The following is a 15,607-nucleotide window of genomic DNA, read 5'->3' as shown; positions in this document are numbered from 1 at the left end:
TGTAAGGAACGTGTTAACCCTTTATGCCCTCCTACAAGGAAGGGAATTTCTTGACCTTTCTTTCATTTCCATATATACTCTACCCAATGTAATCGCAAGCTAATGTCGCGGGAAACCTTTGGCTTTGCCTGCCCTCCCTGCATCAGTGACTAGCCTATCCTTTGGTGGAACACCTGTGCATAATGTTTTTTGTTTGCATCTTCCAGTCCTCAGAGATATCTCTAGTTGCATGCTGAAGCCCATCCAAGTCATCTCTGAGCCAGAGTTAATTCCATTCATTACACTGACATTTACCTTCCTAATTACAATATTTAATTTGTGTTGCATAAATAGTGTTTCATTTACATTTAGAATAATCCAAGCAGAGACTGCCATCATTATCCGCTTTGGCTCAGCCTTTGTATTATGTGCTCTTCTGCTTAATTTGTTGTCCATGTTTCGCTATTCAAGATTCCCAAATTAATATTTCATGTTACTTATGTTGTTTACCCTAGTTCTAGTCATTTTGCAAATACAACATTGTTTTTAATACAGCATTATTCTAGTTGATTTAATCTTATGGGAGGAGGAACGAGTACAATATGACAGTAGCACGTCTGATTGCTGTTTGGCTTGCCCCTAAATGTGTTTAGTTTGGTTAGAGCGGCCATCTTTAATAAACACTAAAGAAAAACTCTTATTCTGTAAGTTTAAGTATGTATTTGTATGTGTATGTCGTGCACCTAGCTGGGTATCAGTGGAGCAGTGTACATCAGCTGCAGATTTCCACGTTTCGTTTATTTAAAATTGCATTAATTTTCGCACGTTTTTAATCATTTAGACTACAAGTAAAGGGTTTTGCCCCAAATCACACGATTTGCACTTTAGTGTCAGAGCCAGGAGGAAGTACCCCATGTTCCAAAGTCCGAGCTTAGCTCCTGGAGCGCATTTACTCCCCAAGAAGTAAACGTATTTCTTTATTTACAAATTACATCCAGAGCATGGTGATCAGCAGCCTCCGTGTCTGCCCTATCCTAGACATTGTGATCTGGTGTTTTAGTTCTGTTGCTTCAGTTGAGGCTTTCCTGGAATACTCTGTTGTTAACTAAAAACCCACGTCAAGAAAGATGGCGACTTGGATTCATCTGGGAACCCCAACATGGAAGGCCAGTGCCATGGTGCTCGGTGGTGGGGCCAAGCGGTGCCATCCAGGTATTATTTCGTCGTGTGATATGTGATGAACGTTTCGAAGAGGCGTTGAGTTTTTCTGGCGCTTTCTTGTTGCAAGTCTTGTCTGGCTGTTCATTTGTGCGCAGCTCTATGAACTTGTAACTTTTCTGGAGGGATAGTCCATATCTGTATGAATCTCGAAGCGCTTTGATCCACCGAGGATGTTTATAACTTTGTGCATGCTGGTGATCCAGCCCAAACTGCAGCTCCGGCCAGGATTTGTATTAGTGTTTTTCTTGAAAGTCCTGTGTTACTTTTCCATCCCAGACTAAGTCGGTTATATTGAACACCTTATTTTTCCATCAGTTGTAACGAATTGGAGTGAAACCTCTCACATACAGACCCTAAGAGTAAATATTTGTTTTCTCCAAAGTGGTGTATTTTTCTCATTTGTCCTTGATTGCTATGAGTGAATGATGTTGCACATTACAGGGACTGTATCCTTGTTATAATCTTGTATCTGGGCTACGTTCTTAATTTTGACATAGGTGATACTATGCATGTATTCAGTACTGTGTTGCACCCGAAGGGCTGAGTATAAGGACTGCAGTGTTCGAGAGGCTTGACTCTACTTGGGGTTCTTCATGGGCAGAATATGGTAAGTCTACATCCCCTAGAAGGAGGAAAGACATCTCTCTGGACTTTCACTGGGGAAATATTTATACTGGATCAGGATGTCTCTCCATGGGAGATGTAGTATCTCACACCGCCTACTGAGTGACTTACTATCCACTGCCCTCTGACAGTCAGTCCTCCACCGTGTAACTCAGTAGGCAAGGGACAAGCTGTAGGGACATAAGAGCATGGACATCGGTGGAGTCCAGTTTAGCGCCTTCAGGGCGTGTTGGCTGAGACCTCCTCCTGAGGAATCTGAGTTGGATGTGGAGACCAATCCTCAGCCGTGAGCCTGGAGGCCTCTCTGCTGATTCTCACTGGGAGACCAAGTTCAGAAATTTGTATAGCACATTACTCACCCAGAGGGTCTCAAGGCGCTTGAGGGAGGGGGGGTGCTTTACTTATCGAATAACCAAGTTTTTAGTTGCTTTCTGAAGGAGAGGTGGTTCTGTGTAAGGCGGAGGTGGGTGGGGAGAGAATTCCAGGTCTTGGCCGCTAAGTAGGAGAAGGATCTTCCTCCCATGGTGGATCTATGGATGCGCGGAATTGCGGCGAGGGCTTGATTGGACGATCGTAGTTGGCGGGAGGGGGTGTAGAAGGACAGTCTCGTGTTGAGGCATTCGGGTCCTAGGTCGTAGAGGGCTTTGTATGCGTGGGTGAGGAGACGGAACGTTATTCTCTTGTTGACGGGGAGCCAATGGAGGTCCTTCAGGTGAACGGAGATGTGAGCTTGTCGAGGGATGTCCAATATAAGTCTGGCTGAGGCGTTTTGGATACGTTGGAGTTTTTTCTGTAGTTTTGCTGTGGTTCCGGCGTAAAGGGTGTTTCCGTAATCCAGTCGGCTGGTGACCAGTGCGTGGGTGACCGTTTTTCTTGTTTCGGTGGGGATCCAACGGAAGATTTTTTTGAGCATGCGTAGGATGTTGAAGCATGATGATGAGACGGCGTTGGCTTGTCTGGTCATCGAGAGGGAGGAGTCCAGGATGAAACCCAGGTTACGTGCGTGATTCGTAGGTATGGGTGCGGTTCCCAGGGCCGGTGGCCACCATGAGTCGTCCCAGGCAGAGGGGGATGACCCTAGGATGAGGACTTCCGTTTTGTCCGAGTTTAGTTTTAAACGGCTGTTCTTCATCCACTCGGCTACTTCTTTCATTCCTTCGTGTAGGTTGGTTTTGGCGGTGTTTGGGTCTTTGGTGAGGGAGAGGATCAGCTGGGTGTCTGCGTAAGAGATGATGTTGAGGTTGTGTTGGCGCCCTATGGTTGCGAGGGGACTCATGTATACGTTGAAGAGGGTGGGACTGAGTGATGATCCTTGTGGTACGCCGCAGATGACTTCGGTGGCCTCTGATATAAAAGGGAGGAGGCGGACTCTTTGGGTTCTTCCGGCGAGTAACGAGATGATCCAATCCAATGCTTTTCCTTGTATTCCGACGTTGCTGAGGCGTTGTGAGTGTGCTATGACAGACTGTGTCGAAGGCTGCGGAGAGGTCAAGTAGGATGAGGGCAGCTGTTTCTCCGTTGTCCAGTAGAGTTCGAATGTCGTCTGTTGCTGCGATGAGGGCGGTTTCGGTGCTGTGTTTGGCTCGGAAGCCGGACTGTGAGGGGTCGAGGGATTTGTTGGATTCAAGGAAGGCGGCGAGCTGACTATTGACAGCTTTCTCAATGACTTTGGCAGGGAATGGGAGGAGCGAGATGGGGCGGTAGTTCTTAAGTTCAGTGGGGTCTGCTGTGGGTTTCTTCAGAAGGGTGCTGAGTTCGGCATGTTTCCAGCTTTCCGGGAAGGTAGCGGAGTTGAGGGAACAGTTGATGACATCGCGGAGATGGGGTGCGATGATGGAGTCTGCTTTGTTGAAAATGTGGTGGGGACATGGGTCGGTTGGCGATCCTGAGTGGATGGAGTTCATCAGGCGGATGGTGTCTTCGGTGGTGATTGGGTTCCAGGTGCAAAGGTTGTTAGAGTGCGGTTTTGGTTCGGAGGTGGGTGGAGTGGACTGGTCTTCGGACTGGTTTTGAAAGCTGTTATGTATGTTGGCGATTTTGTTGTGGAAGAATGAGGATAGAGAGTCGCAGAGGTCTTAGGAGGGAGTGATGTCGTTGATGCCGGCGGTGGGGTTGGTAAATTCTTTGACGATGTTGAATAGTTCCTTGCTGTTTTGGGTGTTGTTGTCAAGGCGATCCTTGAATGCTGATTTCTTGGTGGATCGGATCAGTTGGTGGTGTTTGCGGGTGGCGTTCTTGAAGGTGGCCAGGTTGTCAGTGGTTGGGTTTTTTCTCCAGGCTTTCTCTAGCGTGCGACAGAGCTTCTTGGATTTCTTACGGTCATCGTTGAACCAGGGGGCTTTTTTGCTACCTTGCTTGATTAGATGGTTTTTCAAGGGTGCTAGTTCGTCGGCGCTGTGGGTGATCCATTGTGTGAGGTTGGTGACCAGCGCCAGAGCCTGCTACCCCAGGGCTGTGGTGAGCTCCGTGAAGGCCCCACTGGTGCCTGCTTCCTTGGGAAGATGCCTCTTGCTCTGAGTGTTGCCAGCTCTTCCTTTTCTTCGTTCTGTTCCACTGGGAAGCAGTTGGGTAGGGGAAGTAACCCAGGGTTCAAGAAGTGACGAAAGCATCTCCATAACAAGCGCTCATTTACTTCCAGCTCAAAGCCTAGGAGATGGGGGAGCAAAGAGTTCTTCAACCATCCAAAAGCCCTGTGAGCATCACACCTCTGCACTTGTGAGGCAATCAACCTCTAACCTCTCCCTCCTACTTCCACCCAGACAGCGCAGACCGAATACTCGTATTCACCACAGACTCATCCTGGCTGTCTCGCAGCTTCCACCCCTATTGCTAGGGAATCTGACTGGTCTCCACATTCTAGACAAGCCGCCTTGTGACACCGCCCCCATGTGGAGGCAGCAGGGATGACAAGGCTCTGTATCTCCTTATGCAATCTGGCAAAGCGCACAGTGGAGTCTCCTGAAGTTAGGTGGCCTTGCAGAATAGCCTGACGAACAGCAATGGACCTATTTGTACTATCAACGTAGAGGGACAAGCTGACATCAGCAGTGTGAACCACACGTACAAGGAAAGACGCAGCAAGATACAAGACCTAATGGGCAGTTTTAAACCTCTGCCTGTGCCCGTGCAATGTCTAAACAGAAGTCTCTTCAGCCACCGGTAATTAGTAGCCAATAATTTGTCAATAGTTGTATCAACTAGTTACTTTGGAAAATGGAATGTATTAGGGTAATGATTCTGCAGATGTGTGGTTTCAGCTATATACTTTCATATTTAGGCAAGGCCCACTCCACTGTATCTGTTGTAAAAGTGCACATTATTTTAACTTCAGTAATATTTTATAATCATTCCTATTTCCTATCCGTATTCTAGTATCACCACGGTAGTGATGCTGGAGGGAGAGGGAAAAAGAGGGAAGCTGTGTATACCCTAGAAGTTTCAAAATAATCGAATTCAAGTTTTCGACCCTTTAGGTCCTGTGTCCACACATATACCTCCATATATCACTTTGTGGCCTCTTTATAAAATAATCTGAAATACAGAACGGCTGTAGAGTGATGCTTAAAGAATGGCTCGGTAACTTGCATGGTTTCTTTGGGGGAGGTGATCAGTGCAGGTCTAAGCCACACAGTGCACGTTGGTCCAGAATAGGGGTTCCTGAGGGGCAAACACCAGATGAATGAGAGGGTGCTTTTATCTTTATCAGCCGGCACAGCTCAAACACCTCTTCTCTAGATCTGCTCAGGCAGATACTCCTTCTATTCTTCCGGTACTAGATACCATCTAGGCCATTTGTGCTACGAGATTGGTTCCCAGCTCCACCTTTGTTTCTCAGGCTGTTGTTGGGATGCACCTGGAATTGATTGCCTGTGCCAGAAGATACATGTTGAAAAACAAGGGTGTGGATCCTTGGGGCGAGGCACAGTACTTGCTTCTCAGGTGAAGTGGCAGTGCCAGCTGTCATGTGCTGGTGGTGTTTGAAGGAAGGCGTGAACTCTCTCTCAGGTGAAACCTGCAGTGCTCCTCCACTTTAGTAGGCTTTGCGGTCGAATTTTGTCATGCACCTTGTAAAAGGCTGCAGCTGAGATGAGTAGTAACAATATGGCAGGAAGGACCTCGCTCAAGGAGTTTGAGAGGTTCTATGTGAAGGGGGCCAGTGCTCCTTTACTTCCTCGTGTGGGTTTAAATCCTGAATGGCAGTCTGAAGGTGGGTCTGTTCTGTCTGATTTCCTTGCTTTGCGCAATCTTGCATTTGTTCTATTGACTTGATATGGGTCAGTAGTAGGACTGGCCCCATAGGTCTTCCGTGATTTGTTTCTCTAAAGAGGTAAATAATGCCTGCTTTATGACTTGCACTCTAATGTATTTTGATGAAACTATTTTTTCTGTTTATTCCTTCAGATTTTAAAATAACTTGACTTGAGGCATGTAGAGTATAGTTGAAATGCTTAGAGGCCGAGGTGCTTTTCCCACTATGCATACCTGCATTTTCGCTGGGACACTGGGATGTTGCTTTTGAGACCTGGTGGGTGTAATAGGACCGCTCATGTGCCTATTGCTCAGGAGCCAATGAGCCAAGCTTGTACAAAAGGAGCAAACTGCAGCCATTATATACACATTCGACTGGAAGTAGAGCTGCTGTGAAGGTCAGGAGTCTTTAGGTTACCAAATAAAGTTTAATATCACTGACAAACTGGTTAAGAAGAACCCTGAGGAGGGATGTTACCTGAGCACACCACATCGGGACAATCCCCCCGTGGTTGGCCCCCTATGCGAGTGTCACGTTGGGTGTTTGCCAAAGTTCCTTCACAAACAGACCAGTGTTTTCCTATATGCATTTTTTCTTCCTTATTCTAGTGCGTCAAGTGATTTTTCGAGCCTTGCTGCTGCCCTGGTTAGAGGCAATTGTCCCTGAAAGGCAGTTGCATATATCTTTTGGTATGAGAGGTAAAAAGGACTGATGTGGTTGTTTTTTCGGCGTGAAGGGTGATGATCCAGTGTTTCTGACACAATGGCATGTGTAATAAGGTCTTCATCAGTGATTCATCGCAATCCATTGTTATACACAGGTGCAGCAGTACCCTGTGTGCTATAAAATGTGGTCATGCCCCATCGCATGTGGAGAGTTGCAAAGCTTCTGCCTTCCCTTGTGTTGCTAGCCTTCCACTGTCAACGTATTTTATAACCATTTTTGATCGATCATCTCCCATACAGACATGGAGACAGCCTATCAAGGAAGTTTTCAGAAGTGGAATTTGTTGTAAGTGAAGTGGGAGGCAAGCAGAAGTGCTTATCAATCAGTACTTAGTTGAATCTGTTGACGTTTGGTAGTCCATCATCTGTTGCTATGGCTCCATGGACAGATTATTTTGCCAAAATATATGCACAGTAAGATTACCAATATGATCAGATGCCTGTAATCCCCTCTCAATCGGTAGAATTGACCTTTGTATTAACAGACATAATTCCAGCCCTCAATGCAATCCCGGGGGCGGGTAGAGCCCCTAGCCCAGACAGTGTACAGGCTGACCTATTTTTGTACAATAGGGATACCTGGTCAAGCTATATATTACAGCTACTCATTGCAGTAGCCTGTGGTGCCCCCATACCTGACTCTTGGTGGCGCACCAAGATAATACTCCTCTCCAAAAAAGGTGATAGATCCTTACCAGGTAACTATAGGCGAATAAACCTAAAAGATTAAATTCAGGTGGTGATGGCTCGCCTGGTATTGGCCAAGGTAGAGGAATGGATTTAAACAAAGGATATTTTTTGTCCCCTAGAGGCAGGCTTTCGAGTGCGTGTTAGTACCATAGACCAAGTATTTTGTTTTTGCCAACCATACTGGAGGACTGTTTTGATAGCAAAGGGAAGCATGTGCATGTATGCTGCCTTTGTTGATCTTAAATCAGCTCTTGACTTAAGTCTCACACAAGAAACTATGGATGGTACTACACAACCGGGGAATGCCCATGGACGACCTGCTTTCCTTACTTGTACGGCTTCATAAGAACAATTTTGCACAAGTACGCTGGGGGGCTCAGGGTAATACCACTGACCGATTCCCAATTGAGAAGGGGGTACGCCAAGGCTGTGTTATTGCTCCGACACCATTCTCTTTATTTTTTAACGTTGTCCCCCAATATTCAGCTACTGATCCAACAGATGCTCCGACGTTAGCAGGCTCAAAGATTCCATTTTAATGTTTGCAGACGGCACACTTATAATCTCAAAAGCCCCAAGCGGATTGCAGCGTGCACTTTTACGCTTTGATGAATTTTGTAGGATGCGAGGCTAAGACAGTAACTCGGCTAAAACGGAATTCATGGTGTGCAACCAGCATCGATCATTTAGGGCCATTGTGAAGCTCGAGGGCAAGTCCCTCAAACAAACAGATGTTTTTAGTTACTTTGAAGTCACCCTGCTAAGAATTTATCCTGATGGTCCCAAAATTGAAATTATGGCTCTTAAGCATCATCAAATTGCGGGAGCACTAGAAAAAGAATTCAAAACCTCATTCACCAAGCCATTTAGTCCAGTTACTCAGATTTAGGATACTAAAGTAGTGGGATCAGTTCTATATAGGTCAGAACTTTGGGGCTTTATGAATTTAACCCTACTCACTGTAGCAGAGAATATGTTTTTATGATACATTGCAAGTCTACCACAAAGTTACCCCTCTTGAAACCCCTGTTTTATCCTCAGGGCCGAAACCCCTTAGAAGACATAGCAGGACTTTGCCCTATTCTATACTGGCACAGAATGTGGTCCACCCCCGAATTGTCAAATTATGCTGAAGCTCTTAGGGGTGTTATGGAGGCCAATCGCTCACAGAAGATCGTGTAGCTCCACATCATCAAGGAAACGCTCATTAATATGGGAATGCGGCCTGAATGGGAGAATTCAACAGGTGTACAGTCCCCTTGAAGGAAAAAATATAAGAACAGTATTGGCACATTATCATGACAGGCAATCTTGGACCAATTGAGAGCTCTACACTGACAAGGAGGTTTTAAGAATTCAAATCTACCCCCCTTATGAGTCATATTGGGACATTATATCAAAGCCCTTCGATAGGAGACTATGTTTTCATTTTCGGGCAGGAGCCCTTCCATTAAAATCTTTTACATGCAATTGGTCTCCTAATGCTGGCAATACATGTCCCATCTGTACAGATCAAATAGTATCATATTCTCATGTCCTGCTTGCCTGCCTAGCTTAAGCAGCGGAAAAAATGGCTGAAGCCGACTTGTAAGAATCTGGGCTCCAGAAGTAGTGGCATTGCACTGAGAATATTGCGCTCAGATCCTTCCCTTCATTATGCAAACTCTGTTGCCAAGTTCTTGGGTTGGACCTGGGTCATAAGATCAAAGATGAATTTATAGCTCTTTTTACTGCCAAATTAATGTAGGTCAAATGTTTATGGATTTTAATATGGCTGTGGCAAAGACCCATGTTAGTGTAAATATTACATGTATATTGTGTGATTAGGGTTTTAAGCATAGGCTTGAGTGATATTTCATGTTTTTAAAAAATTGACTTCGGTTTTAAGACATATATTGTCGAAATAAAGCTTATTTGAATTTGACTGAATCCATCAGCTATTGTGGGCCTTGTGTTTTTGCAATCACATCTTTCTCCTTCTGTTTTACAGATAACTGTAGTGACCTCAACTCGGAGCTGCAGAGAGTGCTCACCGGCCTGGAGAAGGTGGTGTGCGGGCGGAAGAAGAGCAGCTGCAGCCTGTCTGTGGCCGAGGTGGACCGGCACATCGAGCAGCTGACCACCGCTAGCGAGCACTGCGACCTGGCCATTAAGGTGATGCGCCCCCGGCCCGTCCATCTGACAGCGTGCGTGCGTGAGTGTGCGGACGTGCTGACGTCTGTCTGCGAGTCCCATGGAACGTGCCGGTGTCTGTCAGTATCAGTGCGCCCATCTCTGCTCATTAATAAGTATTCGGTTTGCCCGAGGCTGGGGAGAGGCCATGTGCTCTTGTGTTCAAGGAATTCGACTTCTGTGAATAGCCAGTGCTAATATTCTTGCAAGACATAGCAGCATAATCTAATTCATGCCGCAGAATCACGTGATTTTATAGATGCATTTGGTTTTCATTTACATTTGAATAAATTATTAGCGAATCATGGCATGACTTTTACACTCTAGTCTCCAAACGTGTGGTGTAAACTGGAATCTTCTGCACAGGACTGAATGAATCAAGATTAAGGTCTGCTCTGGCCAAAAGTCTGCTTTCACGTTTTTACAGTTCATTATGTAGTTTGACAGAAAAGAATGTGCAAGGTTTCCAAAAGAGTCTTGTTCAAAACAAATGCCGGGCTTATTGACTCCATTCCATTGTTTGCATTAATATGCATAATTTGCCTATTCAAGTTCACCACCTCTGTTTCTCCTTCTCTGTTCCTGGTGGAAGTAGGGATAGGTGAACGGCTAGACCTGTAAGTTACAGGTTCGAATCTAGAGAGGTCGAACTTAGACTTTCACACTACTGAGATCAATAAAATAAGTAGTGTGGAAATGGTTAATGTTGACACCTGTCAGTTGAGCACCTAGAGGTTATTCTGTTTTTGATTGGATGTGTGCTGTGATAGATCCATTACAATTATTAGTATTAATTATCCCTGGAGATACTTTCTGGGTCATTGCATTTAAACATCCCCATGAAGCATGAATTTACCCATTGCGTTCCTAGATTCGCTAAAGAATGCATAAATCTTCAAATTGTAGTCTTCCTTGATTCACAAAAGCAGTATGCCATGCATCATTTAGTGGACAACGGTTTGAAGCATGAATGTCAGAAATGTTAAAAACCACAAATTTCTATTTTTTATCTCCATGGGAAACTCCTTATGTTATGCAACCATGAACTACTGGGGTGCTCCTTTCCTTTCCTTTCCTTTCCCATTCTCAAAAAGACACCTTCTCTTAAATGTTCAGTGGAGGAAACCTGCGTGCCTCTCCACGGTGGCAAACGACCTGTAAAATGTTTGTGAATGCCATCAAACTTACAGGTTTTACGTGATTCTTTCATCTCCAGAGTCCACATTTTCAATCCTTCAGTTAATGATGTGGCAGTCTGTCATACCAGGCCATGACAGTAATTCTAGAATGTGTATGAACATGTTATTGTCTTGGCTCCATGTTAAACCCTACCTCTCTTTCTTCGGACATGCTTTTTATGAGTAACTATTATGAAGTATGTCCTAATGTTTCTGTGCACCCGCCCCCTCTCCCCCTGAATTAATTACTGCATAATGAAATGCCTATAAAATCTGATATTTTTTGGTTAAAGTGCACCTACGCTTCTTGTGCCCTGATTTTTGCAGATTTAAAATTTTTGAAATAACTCAAAATGACAGTTTAACATCTGCATCTGCAAATGAGTTTTTAAATTTAAAAACAGTATGACTCTGGTGTTTGAAGCATTTTTCTAAAAAGCAAATATATATATTTTTTAAATTGTTTTTATTGTTGCTACAAGACACATAAATTAGCATGAGTGATCATTGGTCAGGGTAGCGTCAACATTCAGCCACTCCCAACCGCTAATGCAACCTTTTTAATTGTACACAACTTTCAACTTTCATGGTTATAGACTGGAATCATAGCATTAAGCAATATACATATTAGCACATTCAGTCATGGTAGTATAGCGATTAAAGTTCTGTAAGTCACAGTTCGTATAGCTACTGTTCATGCTGGAAAAGCCCGGGAATCTTGGAGCAGTCCCTATCTTGTACTTCCCCGTCCCCTCTAGCTACTCACATCTATCTCATCTTCCTCCCCTGAACTATCTAACTCTTCCTCTTCGGGCAAAAAAGCAAATATTTAAACATTTTACTCTACTGTATTATAACATTGGCATAGTTATAGCGCTATTCAATAATATGCCTGTATTGTTAAAACACTGTATATATCAGGTTAATTTACTAATGCCAACTTAGAAGTACGCGTTTTATTAGCCTTCAATGAATGAAAGGCCTAGTCAACCTTCCAGAAAATCTGCGGTTTCTCAGAATGCATAGTTCTCTGCAGCTCGTTCAACTTTTTCTTTTAATTAAACTGCCCTAGACTTATGCAATCGTGGCTTACATGTTAAAATCAATTAAACACCCTGGTCCTCTTGGGGCGAACTGTTCAACCTTCATCGAGATCCTCCTGAATTACCACCTGCACCTCTCTTTCTTTCTGTTCCCAGACAGTCGAAGAGATTGAGGGTGTGCTGGGAAGGGACCTGTACCCAAATGTCGCTGAAGAGCGGTCTCGATGGGAAAAGGAGTTGGCAGGCTTGAGGGAAGAGAACGAGAGCCTTACAGCCATGCTGTGTAGTAAAGAGGAGGACCTCAACAGGACCAAGGCAACCATGAACGCCATCCGAGAAGAACGGGACAGGCTGCGACGAAGGGTAAGTGCACCCGTAAGCCAGGAACACCACCACACAGTAAAGTATCTGTTTCCTCTTGAGCTGGGCATGGGCACGCAGAGTTGGTAGGTAGACGAAAACAGTCATTCGGACCCAGAGATGTGAGGGTCTGGGGGTTTGCTACTTATGCAATTTTTAGTAAGGCAAGTGTTTACAATTTCATCCTGATTATTACAGGCAAGCAGTAGAACTGGTGTAGCAAAGTGTATACCTGGTATGTAAGTCCTGCAACAATGTACTCCATCCAGGCTTGTGAGAGGATTTTGTGGATCTGCACAAAAAACTACATGCCGGGTCTCACGTCTTCCATTTATGCCAGATGGCACAAGCACCTGATTCCAAGCATAAAAAGTGTCCTCCAGGGTAAGAGAACAGGTATTATTAGTTTTTTATACTCTAGCTTGCGCCATCTAGTGATTAGCTGCATAATCATTAATAATAACAACCTGGTGCTAGCTGTATTTCAAAAGACTTTGGAGTACAGTTTGGCTACCATACTTTGGGTATTCATGCAACATCAACTCTATTAATTATGAAAGCCATTGCAGTCCATCTCATCTCTTACACTGTCCCTAGTGATGCACAACGTTGTACAATTATAATGCGTGTTTCTTTTTGTGGTAAACTTTCTCCTATAAACTCGTTCTCTTTTGCTGTAGAAACATCTACAAATATTTGTTTTATTTGCACCCCATGTGCCTGCACAATGTGAACGTGGACGTTGATGGTTGTGAAGAGAGGGTCAGAGGGAGGTGTGTTGAACAGTGCACCTGACCGGGGCAGCTGAAGACCGGCGCAGTCCTCTTTTTGGCGGGCGATTCATAATCGTATAATTGCCAGGCCGAGAGACCGGATAATGAGCGATTAATTTCTGTGCATCACTCCCACTAGGGAGCTGCTTTCATAGGTACTGTTAGAGAACGTGTCCGCGCTACCATAGCATGGTTTCCTTGACCTAGACGACCTTGTACAGGCTTGATAAAGCACCTGGAAGCTGATCTGCTTGTTGCACCTCTGCATTGACATCCTTACTATGGCAGTATTGTGGCTGCAGCATTTGCTACTATCTCGGAGTTAGCATTAGTTAGCAGCTCCGCTGGATGGTGTGCATTGAATCAATTTTAGTGATCCTTAGCATTAGTTAGCAGCTCCGCTGGATGGTGTGCATTGAATCAATTTTAGTGATCCTTATGATCTGTGATAACATACTGGTGATTGACAGCCCCTGGACCAGTACAACTGATGACCAGTGTTTTTCTGAATGACCCAGTGTCATTGCTTCATGGTGAAACCGGTATCACTGTCAGGAGCGCAAAGGGAGTCCGTCCAGCAGCACATCAGTGGTCCAAGGTACGAATGCTGTCTCTTCCCCGTCATCCTCCTTTTGAAAACTAGCACCTCTTGGGATCTGCAATACAAACTGAAGTATATCTTTGTTCCTCTGTAATCGTCTGTCTTTTTAACTAGACAGCGTCAAATATGTTTATAAAGGTTAGTATTGAGCCGGCTAAATAGTGTCCATGTATGAGCGCGTCTGTCTGCGCCTTTGTGCATTTGTCCCCATTGTTTGTAAAATTATTTCAGATTGCAAGCAACTTATTTAGTCAATGCACTGTTATTGCACTATAGAATCCTTCAGTTTCATAGGCCCACTAATGTGTTTAGCACATATTGACATTCCTCTGAGTCCTTTGAATCTGGAGCTAGGACACAGCAAAATCGATCACACACATTGATAGGATGCCGCCTGCTGTGATTTGACTATTGACATCAGAGCAGCAGCCCTGCATTGAAAGAAAGAAATGACATTATGTCGTCCTTCGGTTGCGCCATGCACTCCCTATTATGTGTCTCCGTCCCATTTTTACTGCTCAAAATTGAATCAGTAATTGCGAGATCTAGGCAGAAATGATCGAAAATGCTAAGTGATGGGGAAGCTGCGGCCTGGGCTGGGGCCAGCTGTGTGGGGCTTTACCTGCAGTCAATCAGGAGAGCCAGGGAAGGATTGAATTTCAGCAGTCTGGTCAGTTCAGGGCTTCTGTGGGATGTATGAGAGGGGGAGGTTATGTGGAGGGTTCCTGGCAGAGATGCTGCCAAGGTCGAACCATAGAAGCACTACCTAGGAGGGTATTGTGTGGAACGTATGGAAATGCATTGCATTCAAAAACTCCTGCTGAGTAAAATCCCACCAGAGCTGTGTTGTTGCTTGAGTCAGGATAACTGTATGATACCCATAGGCTGAGCGAGAGTAATCGGTAACTAACTCGGTCAAAAATCTTTGTTGCACCCCTTCCATTCTATTTAAACCAGACCATTCTCACATAATGGCATAGAGCAAAGCCGATTAGGAGGTGGAGCATACAGCCTTGCCCAGTGACATGCTTGCAAGCAATTATTTTTCTCTAGCCTAGAGATAAGGATAACCTCCTGTCTTGCCAACCTCGTGTTTTCCAAATAATGTATTCAAATACATACACATATATGCCCATAGCGGCACTTTCGGTTAGTGCTCGTCATCCACTGGTCTGTCAAGTGTCATTAATATTTTGCTTCAGCACATGCAGCATGTGAGTCGGCCCACTTCAGCCAATTGGCTTTTTTCACTGCGAGTAGTTTTGCTATTGCACATGCACACATTCACCTTAAAAGTAGTCCACTTCAGTGCCCAACCCAACCTCTACTTTCAAAACATGTTATTATTTATTTATTTTTGAAAGTCTCATTTTTACTTTTTGCAAACCTGTGCATAGCAACTTTTGATTGTGTTTTTTTTCTTCTTTTTATTACTTGTATGCTCTTATTGGCTATTAGGTATGTTTGCAAAAAATGAAGATATATCTATATTTTTTTCCTCCAAAAAGCAGGCTTACCAAGGTCAGACTTACCGGCATTGCCAATGTTTGTTCCTCTACCAGGTCATGGCCAACGTTACAGCTCCTTTCTCTTTCATCTATATTAGTAATGTAACAATGTTAGTGGTATCTAAAGACATCTTGTGAATAGTGACTTGTACATTTCCCTATAGTTTGATTAATTAAGGAGAGAGAGGCCCATGGCCTCAATGTGACCCAAGATGATTATTCTTACTTTACAATGCACTCTTTCTTCCCAAGTCAAAGTTGCTGGCATTGTGTCTAGGTTGATTCCTTCTGCTTTCTGCTTTTAGTGTAAAAGGACCCTTGTTTTCTGGCTGGATGCATCTCCAAAATGCTTCTGGGTATATTTTACCAGCATGTTCTTTGCCCTCCCCTCTCGCTGAATTGTTGTCTCTTTGATTCTTGCTTCTTTTTTGCCTGTGAGCTGCTGGATTGGGGCCCAATCTTCATTTAATTCTGCTTTGCAGCA

The 15,607-nt window shown here is 44.4% G+C and overlaps 1 protein-coding gene across 3 annotated transcripts in view; it reads left to right on the top strand.

Annotated features, from left to right (window-relative positions):
- Nucleotides 1-15,607, top strand: part of MCC (MCC regulator of Wnt signaling pathway) — a 1,512,525-nt gene that overhangs the window by 1,062,718 nt on the left and 434,200 nt on the right. For all 3 annotated transcript variants that reach the window (XM_078675515.1, XM_078675517.1, XM_078675516.1), the window contains 2 exons: nt 9,479-9,642; nt 12,038-12,244. In XM_078675515.1, coding sequence (XP_078531641.1) covers nt 9,479-9,642; nt 12,038-12,244 — 371 coding nt within the window. The remainder of the gene's footprint in view (nt 1-9,478; nt 9,643-12,037; nt 12,245-15,607) is intronic.

The sequence above is a fragment of the Lissotriton helveticus genome, chromosome 2_1 (assembly GCF_964261635.1).
Source record: "Lissotriton helveticus chromosome 2_1, aLisHel1.1, whole genome shotgun sequence".
NCBI classification, from domain to species: domain Eukaryota; kingdom Metazoa; phylum Chordata; class Amphibia; order Caudata; family Salamandridae; genus Lissotriton; species Lissotriton helveticus.
This window is presented reverse-complemented; position numbering and strand designations above follow the sequence as displayed.